The 16,334-nt window shown below is 39.5% G+C and overlaps 2 protein-coding genes and 1 long non-coding RNA gene across 3 annotated transcripts in view; 2 read left to right on the top strand and 1 right to left on the bottom strand.

The window, feature by feature from the left end:
- Positions 1-16,334, top strand: part of LOC121680692 (high mobility group nucleosome-binding domain-containing protein 5-like) — a 692,414-nt gene that overhangs the window by 120,487 nt on the left and 555,593 nt on the right. The window lies entirely within an intron of this gene.
- Positions 2,170-13,492, bottom strand: LOC121680709 (alpha-(1,3)-fucosyltransferase 7-like). Its single transcript, XM_042060245.1, has 2 exons — positions 13,385-13,492; positions 2,170-3,461 (listed from the first exon to the last, which is right to left on the bottom strand). The coding sequence occupies exons 1-2, from the start codon at positions 13,460-13,462 to the stop codon at positions 2,361-2,363; spliced, it is 1,179 nt and encodes a 392-aa protein (XP_041916179.1). The 5' UTR covers positions 13,463-13,492; the 3' UTR covers positions 2,170-2,360.
- On the top strand, positions 8,666-14,797 carry LOC121680737. The gene is made up of 3 exons (XR_006021800.1): positions 8,666-8,676; positions 9,750-9,753; positions 14,616-14,797. It is a non-coding gene; the product is annotated as an uncharacterized LOC121680737 (long non-coding RNA).

Genomic DNA, 16,334 nt, shown 5'->3' with positions numbered 1-16,334 from the left:
TTTAAGCTGTGAATATGCCTACTGTAAGCTGTTAACACAGACAAACCTGTTGGCCAAGTTGTTGCCAGTTGTTTGCCATGTTTGTCTATGTGAAAGAATGAGTCAATGACGAGCATTACTAACAATGTCAGACTGTGAGACACAATCCATGTGCACACAGGGGCTTGGCGGTATAGTATTAAAAGCAGAGGAAAAATCAATAAAAAGAAATCTAGCAAGGGACATGGGGCTCTCAAAGTGGTGGTACAGGCTGTTCAGCAACGTCAGAGTTGCATCCTCCACACCTCTACCTGCTCTATATGCAAACTGCATGGATTCTAGTGACCCCCTGCATCTGTACCTGAATCACCTGCTTCATCACTTTCTCAAACACCTTCATGAATAGAGAAGTGAGGGCTACACGTCTAAAATCATTCAGGGCTTTGGGATTAGTAGATGGTGAAAAGGATGGTAATTGGTTGAGTTCTCGTATAATATAGAAGAAGTGAGTGAACCAGCTAGAAGCGTGGTGTGAGTGTTGTGAGTAAACAATGTTGAGTCGTCTCATATGACAACCGCGACAATCTCCTTCTAGGGCCGCTTATGCAGGCTCTGCTCAGGTGCCGGTCGCGTGCAGCGCGCTGCAGCCACGTAAACAGAGTTTGCCCTTCCCCTACTGACTTTCACTTTCGGTGCCCGAATGGAAGTGAATGAGGCTTTGCGATTTTTTTTATCTAGGCCTACGTGAAATTCTGCATCCATTGTACGATTTATTTATTTATTTTCCCCATTGGAAGGGCAACATGAGTCAAGAAGGGCATATGGGCAGTTGCCTGGGCAACCTGAGCAACCCCCCTGTGCACATCCCTGGTCAAACTGCATTTTGTTTTAGACTACTGGTATTTAATTTGTGCATTGACAATTAAGTTGAATATCATATGAACTAGAAGACTAAACTCTTGCATATGTAGAAGAAGAAACATTCACAAAAATCCATGACATGACCTCTCTTCTTGATAGCTGTTGAAAACTGCATGGATCTGACAGGGATTGCTTTGTTTAATAAATTGTTTAATAAATAAATAAATACATTATGTTGCTACCTTCTGCTTTTCCCAAATACAATGTAGCCTACAGGTGTACCTTTCATCAGTCCAGTTGCAATGGATGGACTGTGATGAACTGCCCTACTTGTGATTGTTTAGAGGTTTTATAACAATGCTACAAATTTTTTGGCAAGTGCTACAAATCTATTCACCTTTGCAGCGCCAGTAGGCTACTTTCTGTGCGGCCCGCAAACACACATGCCAAACAAGCATACACAAAAGTTTCAAGAGTGGGGGATGGAGTAGAAGATGGAGACAAATGATTAATGTGATTTTATTTTCGCGGAATGGATGTACAGGACTAAGCGGCGGTCATATTTTGTACCGCTATGCGGTACATCTAGTTTGGTGACCATCCAACGTCTTCAAGTATATTTATTAATAAAGATTGTATTTTCATACTTTTCCTAGAACCTGTGTTGTGTACATTGTATTGGGACGGAGTTCCCCTTGCTCGAACACTACTAGACTAGTCTAGCTCAAGGGGTAGTGTAGTCAATTGTACCATAGGGGAATGTTGAGAGTGCGGAGACGGTTGACTGAGTAGCTATTCCTGCATTAATAAAGTGCTTGTTGAAAGTATCTACTATATTTTGTTTACCCCTGATGGTAATTTTGATCATACCATTTAATAGAGACCCAGTCAGACCAATACTGTAGTATGAAAAATCAGGAACAGAGTTTATTTACAATGATGCGCATCAAGGGAGAGAGAGCATGACTTCACCTAAAGATCCATCAGCTGCTCTAACTAGACAAGGAAATAGTTATGGTTTAAGTATCCTTCCAGGCTGACGGGAAATGGCGTTGGTCATCCCATCTCACGTGGACTACACTGAATCAGACTCTGATAAGTGGCAACCTGGCAATCCGGAGCAGATAGCTACTGATGCAGCCATGCAGAACAGTGAAACACTGCGAAGTCATAATATTCCCGCTTATCTCTAAATACAGTCACACAGAGATATACACAGGGACAGTAGCCTATACAGATATCATACAGTCATTACATAGAATCATACTTTTAGTATCAAAGTGACCCACTAATGAGAAATGCAGAACATTAAACCGCGTATTGGAATATTGGACATAATGCAGAACATTAAACCATATATTGGAATATTGGACATAATGTTCTATTCCACTTTCTCTCACCCCTTACTTCACCCTGGCTTGTTGTTATAATTTCAGGGATAGTGGGGTAGGCCTATAGACTTTTTTGGGCACAGAAGGTCACAGACAGTGACTTGTTGTTGGCGTTTTGATTCCTCTGATTTATTGCCATTCCCAAGTATGTAAATCCTCATAGACCTTATGCTTTTGTAAGCTGCTGACTTTGGGGCAAATTTTACAAAATTCTTCCCTCCAATCGACAAATCGTTTTACTGTATACTTCAGTTTCCAGTTGAAGTATGAGACATAGCGTTCCTTATCCTCCGCCAGCCTCTTGAGGAACTTTCCAAGCTCCTCTAATGAAGGGAAGTCATCCACATGGATGAAGGAGTCTTTTGGTGCCACAGCCTCATACTGTTCCCTTGGTGGACCTAAAACTACAGGCACTGCTCCACCCATGAAGCCATTGTACCAGAATTTCTCTGTGATGTAGTCTTTGAAAATGGAGTTCTCAAAAGACAGGTAGAAGTAGCAGTGAGAGATTGTGGGTAACAGAACCTTACCATCAAGGCGCTTATTCACTGCTCCACCATACACATTCACTGGTATAATTGTTTTCAGTCTGTTGTAAACAGCAGTTCTTTTAAGGTGGGCTTCATAATTGCTCACAACCCAACAAGCCAAAGACGTCTTTTTCTTTGTTATGAAATCCTCTACTGCCAATCCAGTTCCAAAGTCCTGGGGTACCAAACTGCCATATGGTGTATAAATATCTGCATCATGACGGTAAGACATGGTGCAATTAAAGTGCCCAGCAAAGGGCTTCACATTTCCATTATTTGCTGGACTTTCCAGTGAGAACCATACCCACTTCTGCCTTTGTGGTCGGGTCAGGTGCACAGGCAGTCTTTGATGGCCTTTGATCAGCTCACGGTTGTGGAAAACCACAAAATCTGCTTCAGAGAACATGGAACGATCGTCCACCAACTTGCAGTTTGGTATGCCAAACCTCTCCCAACACACGTTGCCATCCACACTAGATTTCTCTCCAAAAGGCCAGTACCACACTAAAACAGTTGTATTTGTGCCATTAATGTTCATGTCAATGACTTCAGTTTCTGGTCTTGGGGTCATTTTCAACAACAGTGAAGGCAACTGGATAAACAAACTGCCAAAAAGTGTGAGACTCAGAAAGAAGGCAACCAGCAGTGTCCGTCTGCGGCTACAGAAGTCCAGCATATTCGTTTTTTTCGATTGTGTCTGCTGTAAAACAAAACAACAAAGAAGCACAAATAAACAAACTATCAAATAATACAGACTGGCTGCTCAATCATATTACCACTCAGCAGGAAACAGGGCTGGTTCTAGTCTACTACATTTGGGTGGGCTGGTTAAAATTTTGGGTGGGCAACATAGCAAAGCGGTGACGTTGGATCAAAATTGACAAACACAAAGGGATGGGAGAGTATTTCTGATACATGTATTTAAAACAGGGATTAGAAACGGTTCAAAGAATGAAAACAAAAACCGGAAATGAACACAACTTTTGGATGAATGTAACCGAAAAGGTCCGTGTAACGCTTTGCAGTGCTTTGTTCTATTTGCTCCATCCATCTGATCCAAATAAAAAATGTGTTCAATAATCCAATTTCCATTTTTTTAACTGGTCAGCAAATAGATAATTGCTGTTATTTTCTATATTTGTCATTAGTCACACAAGATAAAGAAAAAAACAGAAACTGGATTGGAAACAAAAGTAAAATTCAGTTAATATTGGATTTTTGATTTTTTTACAGTTTTTGTTGGGCTGAACCACAAGCGTAGGGGGGGTGACCTGATACATATTAGAGCGCGCAGTGTTGGTGATCACATTTTATCAGCGGAAGTAGAGATGGAGGGCTATCAAACACAGTTCAGTTTGCATTAAGGTGCCAAGCGATTGATAATGTCAGCTCGAGACCAGAACTTCAGATGCAGAGGGAGACATTGCTGCGTCCTGACACTTATGAGTAGGCTAGCCTATGTGTTCTAATCATGTCTCAAGGATAGAGAAGAGCTGTTCTGGGAGGCTTTGGAGACCTACATGAGCATTACCAATGGACTTGAGCCGTAGCCTACAAGCCAATGTAGGCTATTTGCTATTGAAATTAATAAATGGATAAACTGATAAATTATTCACTGTTGTGTCTTCGTTTAATGAACCTAGTCTAGTGTAAAGTGTTAAATAAGCAAAAACGCCCCATGTCAAACAGTGCTTGGGGTAGCCTATAGGCCTGTATAGCCTAAACTGACGGATGGCAAAACATTCTGCTTTGGGGAATTGTTTGCTATGGTAGGCTATGGCATGGCCATGGTATTCAAATATAGCCTACTATATGTTCAACATAGGTTGAAACTTATGTTTAAAGTCCCATCTCCCAAAAATCGGCAAAGTTTTATTTATTAAAGGAAAATTCCGGTATTTAGCACTTTGAGTCCCTTTTTTGGTTTGTTTGGATGAACTAGAGTGGTGGACACCGATATTTTGACAATTGGTCCTGTCTCGCCTTTTCTGACTCGTTTTGAATCACCTTTGACTACTCAGAGTGGTTGTCAACAGGCATACTGTAGGCTACTCAAACATGTCCTAAAACAACCCTTAACGTTCGTTTTCAAAACTGCAACTCACCGAGTGGTTAGTGGTGTTCGTTCATTGACATTGACTTGGGTTTTGAAAATTGGCCGGCCACACACAAAAAGTAAATATAACGTTTTGTATCATTTAAATGACAAAGTAATTTTGTTGTAGGCCTAGAAAATTGATTTCTTAAAGTGTAAGTTCAGTGTCAATTGACCCATCACATGCAGCCCATAGGAAAAAGAATGAGACAATATGGGACAACATGGGCCAAGTTATGGACAGGCAGGTTGAAGCAGACCCATGTAGACAGTGGGGAGTTACTTTCAGTTTCCGTTTTGATGCCCCCATCGGTCTGCTTTAAGCGGCCTGTCCATAACTTGGCCTACGTTGTCCCAAATTGTCTCATTCTTTTTCCGAGGGGCTCTCTGGGGTCCACAATGTTTTAATCCTTAATTTATTTGAGCCTTTTCTAGTTTCAAACATCCACAGTATGCTGAAGTAAATTATGGTGTGATTTATACATTATTTGTGAAGTGTTAATGTCAATGTCTGTTGCAGCGATCTGCCGGGAGGTGTGCCTGCGTGCGGGTGCATGTGACCGCGGCCTTGCTGCTACATGCGCGTAACGGTGAGCGTGTAGCTCCACAGCGCGCTTCAGCAGGTGAGCGAAATCAGACTAATTAGCCGCACACGGCAGAAACCCCCAGACAATGAAGCGACGCGAGTTTGTTCACTTGTTTGCAACGCAGCTAAGAACAGAAGAAAAAGGAGAAATTGCTGAAGGATCGCGGAATTAAAGCTCATGGGAAAAGGAAAAGATCAAAAGGGCTACCGGTAAGCTCAAATGTATTTACTGGACTCTGGACGTTGTTTAAATCGCTGGCTACGTAGTAGTCTGTCTATGGACAAGTGAACTGTGTTGTCTGTTGATTTGAGATGCATTGCCTGTTTATAGGTTGAAGTTAATTATGAGCTGTTTAAACTATTTGTTAAACCTTAATCTTCAACTATTATTAAAGATTATTTCCTGCACAGGGAGACCGGGGACAGTTGCAACAGGCGATGGTTGCAACATGTCAATTTTCTCCAATCAGAAACAACGTAGAGTGATGACACTCACACTGCATATGCTCAGTTGGATGCCCCCCCTAGCAGAGAAAAAGCAAGGAGATTCCTGAACTGCTCCAGGATTTATTGCAAAAAAACTGTTTTAGGTATGAAAGTATTTATTTTCTTGAGCTTTGTTTCTGTTAAACTGCTGTCACTGTTTTTGTGATTCAGCTCAAACTTATATGATTTAAATGAGTGATATGTTAACTTTAAGCCAGTATGGTTAGCATGTGTCAAGGTCCCCTTGTTTAGCTATCACATGAGGTTTTATCATGGCTGACAGGAAAGGGGACAGTGGCAACAACTGTTGCAACTGTCCCCATACAGTCCCGTACAATGCATAAATATGATAATATTAAATATATATTTTTTAAAACCTGTACATGACAATAGTCTAAATAAAAGTTAATTGCCTCCAAAATGGTTCCATTCTTCCTATGTCCTAAGTCCTACTGTATTTTATATCAATTTCAATATTTGACATCTGCACATAAGGCCTACTGAGCTAGACAAATCTATAATTGTCAGCTAATCAAAGCTGGTGAATAAATAACACTGTAATATTATTATAACTTACATAACTTGTATTCACATACAAAAATAATATTTTTGCTGCACTGACATTTATTGTAATATATTGAAACCACTATCTTGAAATCTCCTGGCTTCTTCTTCTTCTTCTTCTTCTTCTTCTTATTATTATTATTATTATTATTACAGTGCATCAAAATGCACTGTACTGTTCTTCCTAGGCATTTTATTACAGTGCATGAAAATGCACTGTACTGTTCTTCCTAGGCATTTTATTATTCTTCTTCTAACGCAGTTAATGCAGGTTCAACCGTAAACTATGTTACGTAGGTCTTACTTAGGACATGTGGGCTATGTATTTTTCAGCTTTAGAATTAGAATCCTATGGCAGGTGTTCAGGCCACCTGGATCAACTGTCAGTCTCAGGCTTTAAGCATACAAACTGGCTCTATTAAGACTACACATCCTGTTCAACTGCTTCCTCTCCCAAAAACTGTTTCAAAATAAAAGTCCTCACTACAATATTTCACTGTTAAACAATTTAACCCTTTAAACTACTGAACATTTTAACTGTTCAGCCATCGTAACTGTTACTTATCATCAACTATGACTCCTACCCACTGTAGCTAGATAGCATGGTTAGCATAGTTAGCATGTTAGCATTGCTGATATTGTTAGCATAGTTAACATAACTGCTAAAAATGATTAGCTAGGTTACCTGGTTAGGTTAGCTAGGTCACATGGTTAGCATAGTTAGCATTGTTAGCATAGTTAGCATGCTAGTTAGCATAGTTAGCATAACTACTAAAAATGATTAGCTAAGTCACATGGTTAGCATAGTTAGCATGCTAGTTAGCATAACTACTAAAAATGATAAGCTAAGTTAGCTAAGTCACATGGTTAGCATAGTTAGCATTGTTAGCATGCTAGTTAGCACAGTTAGCATAACTACTAAAAATGACAAGCTAAGTTAGCATATTTTTGCATTTTCATGCACTGTATTTCCTTCAGGAAATGTTTTTCTAGTTATTAGAGTGCATGAAAATGCACTCTATTGTTATCCGATTTATTACAGTGCATGAAAATGCACTGTACTGTTCTTCCTAGGCCTCTTATTACAAGTGCACGAAAATGCACTGTACTGTTCTTCCTAGGCTTCTTATTAGAGTGCATGAAAATGCACTCTATTGTTATCCGAATTATTCTTAATATTATTAGAGTGCATGAAAATGCACTCTACTGTTATCCGAATTATTCTTATTATTACAGTGCATGAAAATGCACTGTACTGTTCTTCCTAGGCTTCTTCTTCTTATTCTTATTATTTTTCTTCTTCTAACGCACTTAATGCAGCTTCAACCGTTTAAGTCTGTGGGGACATTTTGAGTAGTTTTTAATTAATAGTTTAAAAAGTATAAAAGTTACAAAGATGAAAAATACAAAGCCCCCATGTCCTAAGTAAGACCTACGTAACAAAGTTTGAATGAAGTTTCTACGTTAAACGGTTGAAGCTGCATTAAACGCGTTTGAAGAAGAATAAGAACTAGAAAACGCAATTCCAGGGAATTACCAATGCATGAAAATGCAAAACATATGGTGTGAAATATATTGTTAAAACAGATGATGTGCTAATTGGCAACCAACATGATGAGGTTTAATATAGTTCAAATGACTGAACTAGGTAGATGAGGTTTAATATAGTTGGAATGACTGAACTAGGTAGATGAGGTTTAATATAGTTTGAATGACTGAACAGTTAAATAGGTGGATAGTTTAATGGGTTACATTGTTTAACAGTGGATTATTGTAGTGAGGACTTTTATTTTGAAACAGTTTTGGGCAGAGGAAACAGTTGAATAGGATGTGTAGTCTTAATTGACCCAGATTGTATGCTTAAAGCCTGAGGCTGCAGGTGGCCTGAACACCTGCCATAGGATTCTAATTGCTTAATGGCCGTATTATGATGTCATAATCGGCAATGTTAAGTCTATGGGGATTTTTAAAAAGTTTTTCTTTAATAGTTTAAAAAGTATAAAAGTTTCAAAGTTGAAAAGTCATACCAACCCGATCTGTTTGAAGACCTACGTTACAAAGTTTGAATGAAGTTTCTAAGTTAAACTGTTCAAGAGAAATTGCGTACGGAAAAAGTGGTAAGCGGAATGACATTATGACATCATAATAGGCTATTAAGGAAATAGAATGCAATCAACTGCACCTGTGCTCTCTCACTGACTGCCTGCAGCAATTTGAATGGAACCTCTTCTCCGTGTCCCTCTCCATTCAACTGAATAGCTCACTTCTCATCCCAACTTTCTTTCACTTCCCTTTCTTCACTTTCCCTCATTTTCTCTATCCCTCTCTCTATTTCTCCCAATTTCAATAACTTTTAACCAGACATGTGAACTCGAGTCACATGACTTGGACTCGAGTCAGACTCGAGTCATGATTTTAATGACTTCAGACTTGACTTGATAAAATCCGGCATGACTTGCGACTCGACTTGAACTTGAATACTATTCACTCAAGACTTGACTCGGACTTTGCCTCTTTGACTTGTGATGACTTGACATGTCTCGAATCAAAAACTAAATTTCCTGATCGTGTACCAGTCAACCCAGAGACGCTTTCCTGCGACTAAAAAATAAATAAAAAATAGCGGAGACAAGCGGCCAGAGCACAGTTCAGTAGCCTACTGCCACTACCCTCACACGCGTTACGCACTGTGTGTAGGGCACCAAGAGACAGAGGAAGGACCAACATTTAGCCAATCACTAGTAGCTTTACTGCAAATTGATTTGCACTCTTGTTAGAGAACGTTTGTCAAAAAGCACCAACAGCATGTTACATAAAGATGATACTTTTCGAGTCCTCTCCATTAAGATCCAACTTAAACTTATGCTAGGCTACTGCATTTAATTGAGAACACATCTAAGCACGCACGAGAGGGAGAGAAAACGAGTAGGTTCCAGCTGGCTTGTCATTGTTGATGATGATTGATATCTTCTTTTAAATATAAGAAACATATAAAAAGAAATCGTGGAGGCAACAAGTACGAGATTAGAGGAGATTGTGAATCCGGTTCTCACTAGTCTACTATACTGTTATAAACTATGAGATCCAGGTCACTATGACATGCTGCACTCACTGTGATTTGGAAAGTGGACAAGAATATTATGAAGAGTTGTCTTTGCCTTGTGTAATGGAACTGGCGAGTCTTGAAGTATTCAATAATTTATTTACATGAAGCACATGATATGCCGATTGAAACGCATTCCACTCAGCTACTGTAGCTAGGTGGCTACTGGCTACCAGGCTCATAATTCACTTTTAATTGCAAACAGAAAATGTCAAGCAAGCATCATGTCATACATGTTTCTCTTTCCAAAGGAATGAAAGCTGTTTGTGCCAACTTAATATCATGCTTATCATTGTTAATATTGTGCTATACATGTGGCACAAACAATGTTTGAGTTTGTGGACTAGCCATAGGCTATATTTGAACGGAGCTGGTAAAAAAAGATCATTATGAGAACGTGTGGACAGTGCACAATGGGCTTAAAGTGACAGTGCACCATTTACAAATTAGATGAACAGCATCAAATGTGTAGTATTTCTTAAGAAATTAATACTTTAAAACACAATTACTGTCATTATTATCTTTTAAATAATATAAAAGTGTTGACCTTGGCTTCCCTTATGAGTCACCACTGGCAGACAGCCTAATAAATTGTTTGCAGGCAAATCTGTGGCCTAGCGCAGTGAGATACCATCAGTCAAATTATTACTCATCCTTACAGTGGGCTGCGCAATTTGGAAAAACATTATATATATTTGCAGCTGTGCTGAGTGTCATGTAGCTATCCGTTTTGTACAGATTACTCAGGTATGCACATGTGTATATTACACAGGTATGCACATGCATATGTCGTAAAAGATTACAAGACAGAAACATTGAACATATTTTAATCTGTATTTATAAAAAAAAATACTGTGGAAGATGGAAGTGCTAAAATTATGATCGATAGTCTAATAATGGCATTATTAAGTGAAGAGTACCTGATGACTTGTTCAGGACTTGAAAAAGATTGGGACTTGGACTTGGACTCGACTTGGCTTTGATGTGACTTGGACTTGGACTCGACTTGCCCTTCTCTGTATTTACCTGGGACTTGACTTGGACTTGACTGCTAAGACTTGGGACTTACTTGTGACTTGCCAAACAGTGACTTGGTCCCACCTCTGCTTTTAACTATTCTTACTTTTTTTTACTATTTACACATTTTAAAGCATGGTAACCACTATAATGACCCTAGCAACAACCTAGCAACCACTTTTATAGCATAGCAACCACTATCATTATCCTAGCAACAGCCTAGCAACCACCTTAAATATCCTAGCAACAACCTAGCAACCACTTTTATAGCATAGCAACCACTATCATTATCCTAGCAACAGCCTAGCAACCACCTTAAATACCCTAGCAACCACTTCTATAGGATAGCAACCACTATAATTACCCTAGCAACAACATAGCAACCACTTAAGTACCCTAGCAACAACCTAGCAACCGCCTTAAGTACCCTAGCAACAACTTAGCAACCACTTTTATAGCATAGCATCCACTATACTTACCTTAACAACAGCCTAGCAACCACCTTAACTACCCTAGCAACAACCTAGCAACCACTTGTATAGCATAGCTACCACTATAATTACCCTAGCATCAGCTTAGCAACCACTTTATTGCATAGCAACTACTATAATTGCCCTAGCAACCAACCCAGCAACAACTTTGCATGCACTGTATTTCCTTCAGGAAATGCTTTTCTAGTTGGAGTTTGTGCGCGTTCACATAAAAGGGGCGGGTTGCAGCGCAAGTCACCACTTTCAGTGATGACACGATCACATTATTTTACGGATGAGGAATGCACAATTATTATGACAAGTTATGAGGAATTAAAACCCACTCTATGACAAAAATAAAATACGTCGGCAGTGAACAAAGCAAGGCAAGGTTGTTGGCAACGTATTGCAGATCGGGTAGCCTAAATGCCTAAAAGTAAAGTTTTATTTCCACATGTTCTTCAAATAGGCTATGTGTTACGGAGGATTAATAGCTTGCGGAATGTATGAAATGAGTTGAAATAATTAAATTGCCTATTTTGAGTTCATAGAAATGCCTACAGATGCAACACAATTTAGAAGTGGGCATATAGATTACAGTAATAGGATAATTGAATTGACTGATTTAGTGTAGCCTATGCCTAATCCTGTGAACATTTCAGATGCAACACCATTGCCAAACGCACATGGCAGCAAGTGAAAACAAACACATTATTCAGAATAGTGGTTTATATAGTCATAGCTTGCATTAATATTTCTTAATTATGAAAACATGTAGGCCTAGTATGCTTATAGCCTTCACTTGGCCTCTGTTTTACAGCTAACAAGAAAAAGGTGTCTTTGAACACTACTGTAGCCTAAGGCACCAGAGTGTTTTACAGTAGCAGAGGAGTTGGCCATTGCAAATAATAGTGGAAGGCCGATTATGGAAGGGGTTGAGGGAGGCATTCGGCCGGATGGTGCTGTGGAAATGTGTAGCCTTTATGTGCAGGGTACAGTAATATGCCATTCAATTCAACAAGTTTGTTAAAATGGTGATTTTAATTTATTAGGCCTACTGTATGTCCGATTTATTTTAGGCTATTCTTGCTCATACTGTAGGCTAGGCCTATGTCCGATTTATTTTCGGACATACAGTATTCTTGCTCAGATGTTCAGCATCACCGATTAGATGGAATACATGAATGTCCACGTAAGGGCATTGCTATGACGGGTGACATTAGAGACTTCTGCCTAGATCATCTGACAAAGATAACGAATTCCTTCGGCTGACAATCTATATCTTCATAGAGAATATCGTGTGTATGTATATATATATATATATATGGCGGTCTCTAAAACCCCTCGCCCTGCGAAGAGAGCCCCTCACGATTTGCGCTCCAATGTCGTAGCCTATGGATCACCCAGGTACGCCGACATTGTCTCGAATTGTTAGTGGAGGAGTGGTACTTTATAAAGGGTGTGGTTAACGGAAACCTCGGGTTAACCAAGAACATAACCTGCTCGGAGCAGGTTTGAGATGCAGCGTAGATTGCCATGGCAGCATACCTCGGTTGAAACATATCCACCTTTCGTAGTACTGGGTTAATCGGGAAGTTACGCCACACGTGATCAAGTTACTCTCAAAGTTACCCAGATAAGCCAGTAACCTCGCTTCGTAGTACAGGCCCTAGAGGGGTATTTCACAAAGGCAGAATTAAGACATCCAAGATAAGTGATAAAGCGAGGTTTGACATAGCTTTGTCTGGTCATCCTAGCTCAACTCATTTCACTAACGCCAATCCAGGATCAGTAGGAGCAACTATGTCAAGCCAGATGTAAGTAATTCAGGATGTGTGCACGTTCTCATTTCGATATAAACAGTATCTTCCATTATCTATTTTGTTGCCTTTATTTGCATCATCTATTTGGTATTTCATATTGCTTTTTTGAGGTGACTTACACTCCATAGACTAGGCTATATCTATTTATTTTCATATTCCTTCATACTTTTTTGTGATAGGCTTACATCAACACACTTGGGTCATTCCATCTTACAGTAATCGGATCATTTACCTGGCTTTTTATCTACAGTGTTGGCCACTTGACCAGTAGCGCTGCGTCTCGCTATTTAGCTGATAGTGTTTTGGTCAATGCCCTTCACACTGGTAAGTCTGCCCTGAAATGAATTCTGAATACTATGTGGTAAGAATGTGTAAGAGATATTATTAGGGTTCACTTGTGTGTTAGTCCTGATATAGGCAAGGCAAGGCAGCTTCATTTGTATAACGCATTTCATATAAGATGGTATAAGCTTTCTTACCTTTTGATGGGAGTGTAGTACACCTGCAAACTGTCCCCTTAGAAGGTACTTTGTCTGGCGTTTACACCTGAATGACATGGGCGGTATTGTTGGATACTACTGTACCACCCACCCGCCCCGACTATCTCAGGCGACTGTAATGATCACTGTGCAGGTGTGACCAGGATCTGTCAAATGAGATTTGTCATCGTAGTGACTGACTGGTCCATGATGGAAATGTGAATTTCCTGGCTACGGAGCTCAGTACAAAGTAAATGGGAACAAATGTTAGTCATTAACCTACAACTAACGTATCTTCTTTGTTAGCCTTTAAAAAGGTCTGATGTAAGCATCATTAGTTATGAATAGATAATTTATTCTTGGTCATTAATCCTTAATAGCAAACTAGTCTAAACCGAGTTAGTGATACAGTATCCAAAAAGAGAGTTTCAAGGCAACAAGGCAACTTGTCAAACCTGACAGGTTTGTCTTGAGCCAGGATTTTTAGCCAGGATATGATAAAATGCACTTTACCAAATGGTTGAGCAGTCAGTTAAAGGGTTAAAACCATATTTTCTATTGGGATAGTGATGACTGTCAAACCAAGAGGGGATGAGCAACTGAGTTTTTATTTTTTCATACAAATCATGCTTCATTCATAGTCTAACTCAACACAAGTGTGCCGTGAGGCAAAGTGAGGTGTGCCATGAAATTTTGTGAAACCCAGTGTGTTTTTATAGGCTCATACTCATAAAGTGGCTGTCAAGTAGCAGGCTACAGATCTCTTACGCAGCTCAATCTACATCATGTGAGCATATGCCTATCGCTGTCTTAACTCATGAACACTGATAGAACAGAATATGGGTGTAAGCACCTGTAAAATATGTTTCTAGCCTCTGGACTGTAATGTTCCCCAAGGTACTACAATGACCACAATGCTTTGTGTTTTAGCTATTCACACTGGGGCAGATTTTCCATGCGCTTAAATGATAAAAGGCACGCAGCAAAGCGCTTATCTGGTTACAGTATGTGCATTCTCCCGATCTCCCCTCGACTTAAGTTTTTCAATTGTCTAAACTGGCCTTAAGCGTATTCTCACACTGATTTTTGTATTTTTTATTGCGAAATAGTATAATACATAGTGCAATGGTACAAAATACAGTTAATAAAGTGTGTACGGTAAAGTATACATTACAATGCCTGAATGTAAGCAAAGATTACCAGGGGTTTTATACAGCATACAATAGACAAGGGCTGCACAATTAATCGAATTTTAATCACGATCACGATTTTGGCTTCCCACGATCAAATTTGCGTGATCAAGCGATATTTCAAATGCGTGCTCTACCCATAGAACCAACCTGGCAACCCATAGAACGCTCCGCTACAAAACAAATCAAGCGCTCCTTAAACCTGTCTGACCATGTGCCTGCATGCAGCCTACCAATGACAGCTGTTCCCTGCACTGTTCAGCCTGATGCACTGTGGACTAGTGACATTATGTTAACTATTAGTAGGCTAGTTAGACTATAAAATAAAGACGATCAAAAATCAAATGTGTGGCACATCCATTGTTCGAAAATATTTCTGATTTCAGGCAAGTTAAGTTAACCAAAAATATAAGCAAAGCAGGGCTCTCAACTCATACCGTGAAGCCTTTTTTATCACGTTAACTTTTAGTCCTTGTTTGCTTCCTCCGATAGCCTATAGCCCAGACATGTGGACTCGAGTCACATGACTTGGACTCGAGTCAGACTCGAGTCATGATTTTAATGACTTCAGACTTGACTTGATAAAATTCGGCATGACTTGCGACTCGACTTGGACTTGAATACTATTCACTCGAGACTTGACTCGGACTTTGCCTCTTTGACTTGTGACGACTTGACATGTCTCGAGTCAAAAACTAAATTTCCTGATCGTGGACCAGTCACCCCAGAGATGCTTTCCCTCCGCGACTAAAAAAAAAAAAATAGCGGAGACAAGCGGCCAGTCCAGAGCACAGTTCAGTGCTGCCGCTACCCCCACATGCGTTACGCACTGTGTGTAGGGCACCAAGAGACAGAGAAACGACCAACATTTAGCTAATAACTAGTAGCTTTACTGCAAACTGATTTGCACTCTTGTTAGAGAACGTTTACAATGTCAAAATGCACCAACAGCATGTTACATAAAGATGATACTTTTCGAGTCCTCTCCATTAAGATCCAACTTAAACTTATGCTTGGCTACTGCATTTAATTGAGAACACATCTAAAGCACGCACGAGAGGGAGAGAAAACGAGTAGGTTCCAGCTGGCTTGTCATTGTTGATGATGATTGATATTTTCTTTTAAATATAAGAAACGTATAAAAGGAAATCATGAAGGCAACAAATACGAGATTAGGGGAAATTGCGGATTTATCCGGTTCTCACTACTGTTATAAACTATGAGATCCAGGTCACTATGACATAGGCTGCACTCACTGTGATTTGGAAAGTGGACAAGAATATGAAGAGTTGTCTTTGTTTAATGGAAATGGTGAGTCTTGAAGTAGGCCTATTCAATAATTTGTTTACATAAAGCACATTGATATGCCGATTGAAACGCATTCCACTCAGCTAGCTAGGTGGCTACTGGCTACCAGGCTCATAATTCACATTTAATTGCAAACAGAAAATGTCAAGCAAGCATCATGTCATACATGCATCTATTTCCAAAGGAATGAAAGCTGTTTGTGCCAACTTAATATAATGCTTATCATTGTTAATATTGTGCTATTCATGTGGCACAAACAATGTTTGAGTTTGTGGACTAGCCATAGGAATGGAGCTGGTAAAAAAGATCATTATGAGAATGTGTGGACAGTGGCACACAATGGGCTTAAAGTGACAGTGCACCATTTACAAATGAGATAAACAGCATCACATGTGTAGTATTTCTTAAGAAATGAATACTTTAAAACAAAATTACTGTGTCATTATTATCTT

This window comes from Alosa sapidissima, chromosome 13 (assembly GCF_018492685.1).
Source record: "Alosa sapidissima isolate fAloSap1 chromosome 13, fAloSap1.pri, whole genome shotgun sequence".
Lineage (NCBI taxonomy): Eukaryota > Metazoa > Chordata > Actinopteri > Clupeiformes > Clupeidae > Alosa > Alosa sapidissima.
This window is presented reverse-complemented; position numbering and strand designations above follow the sequence as displayed.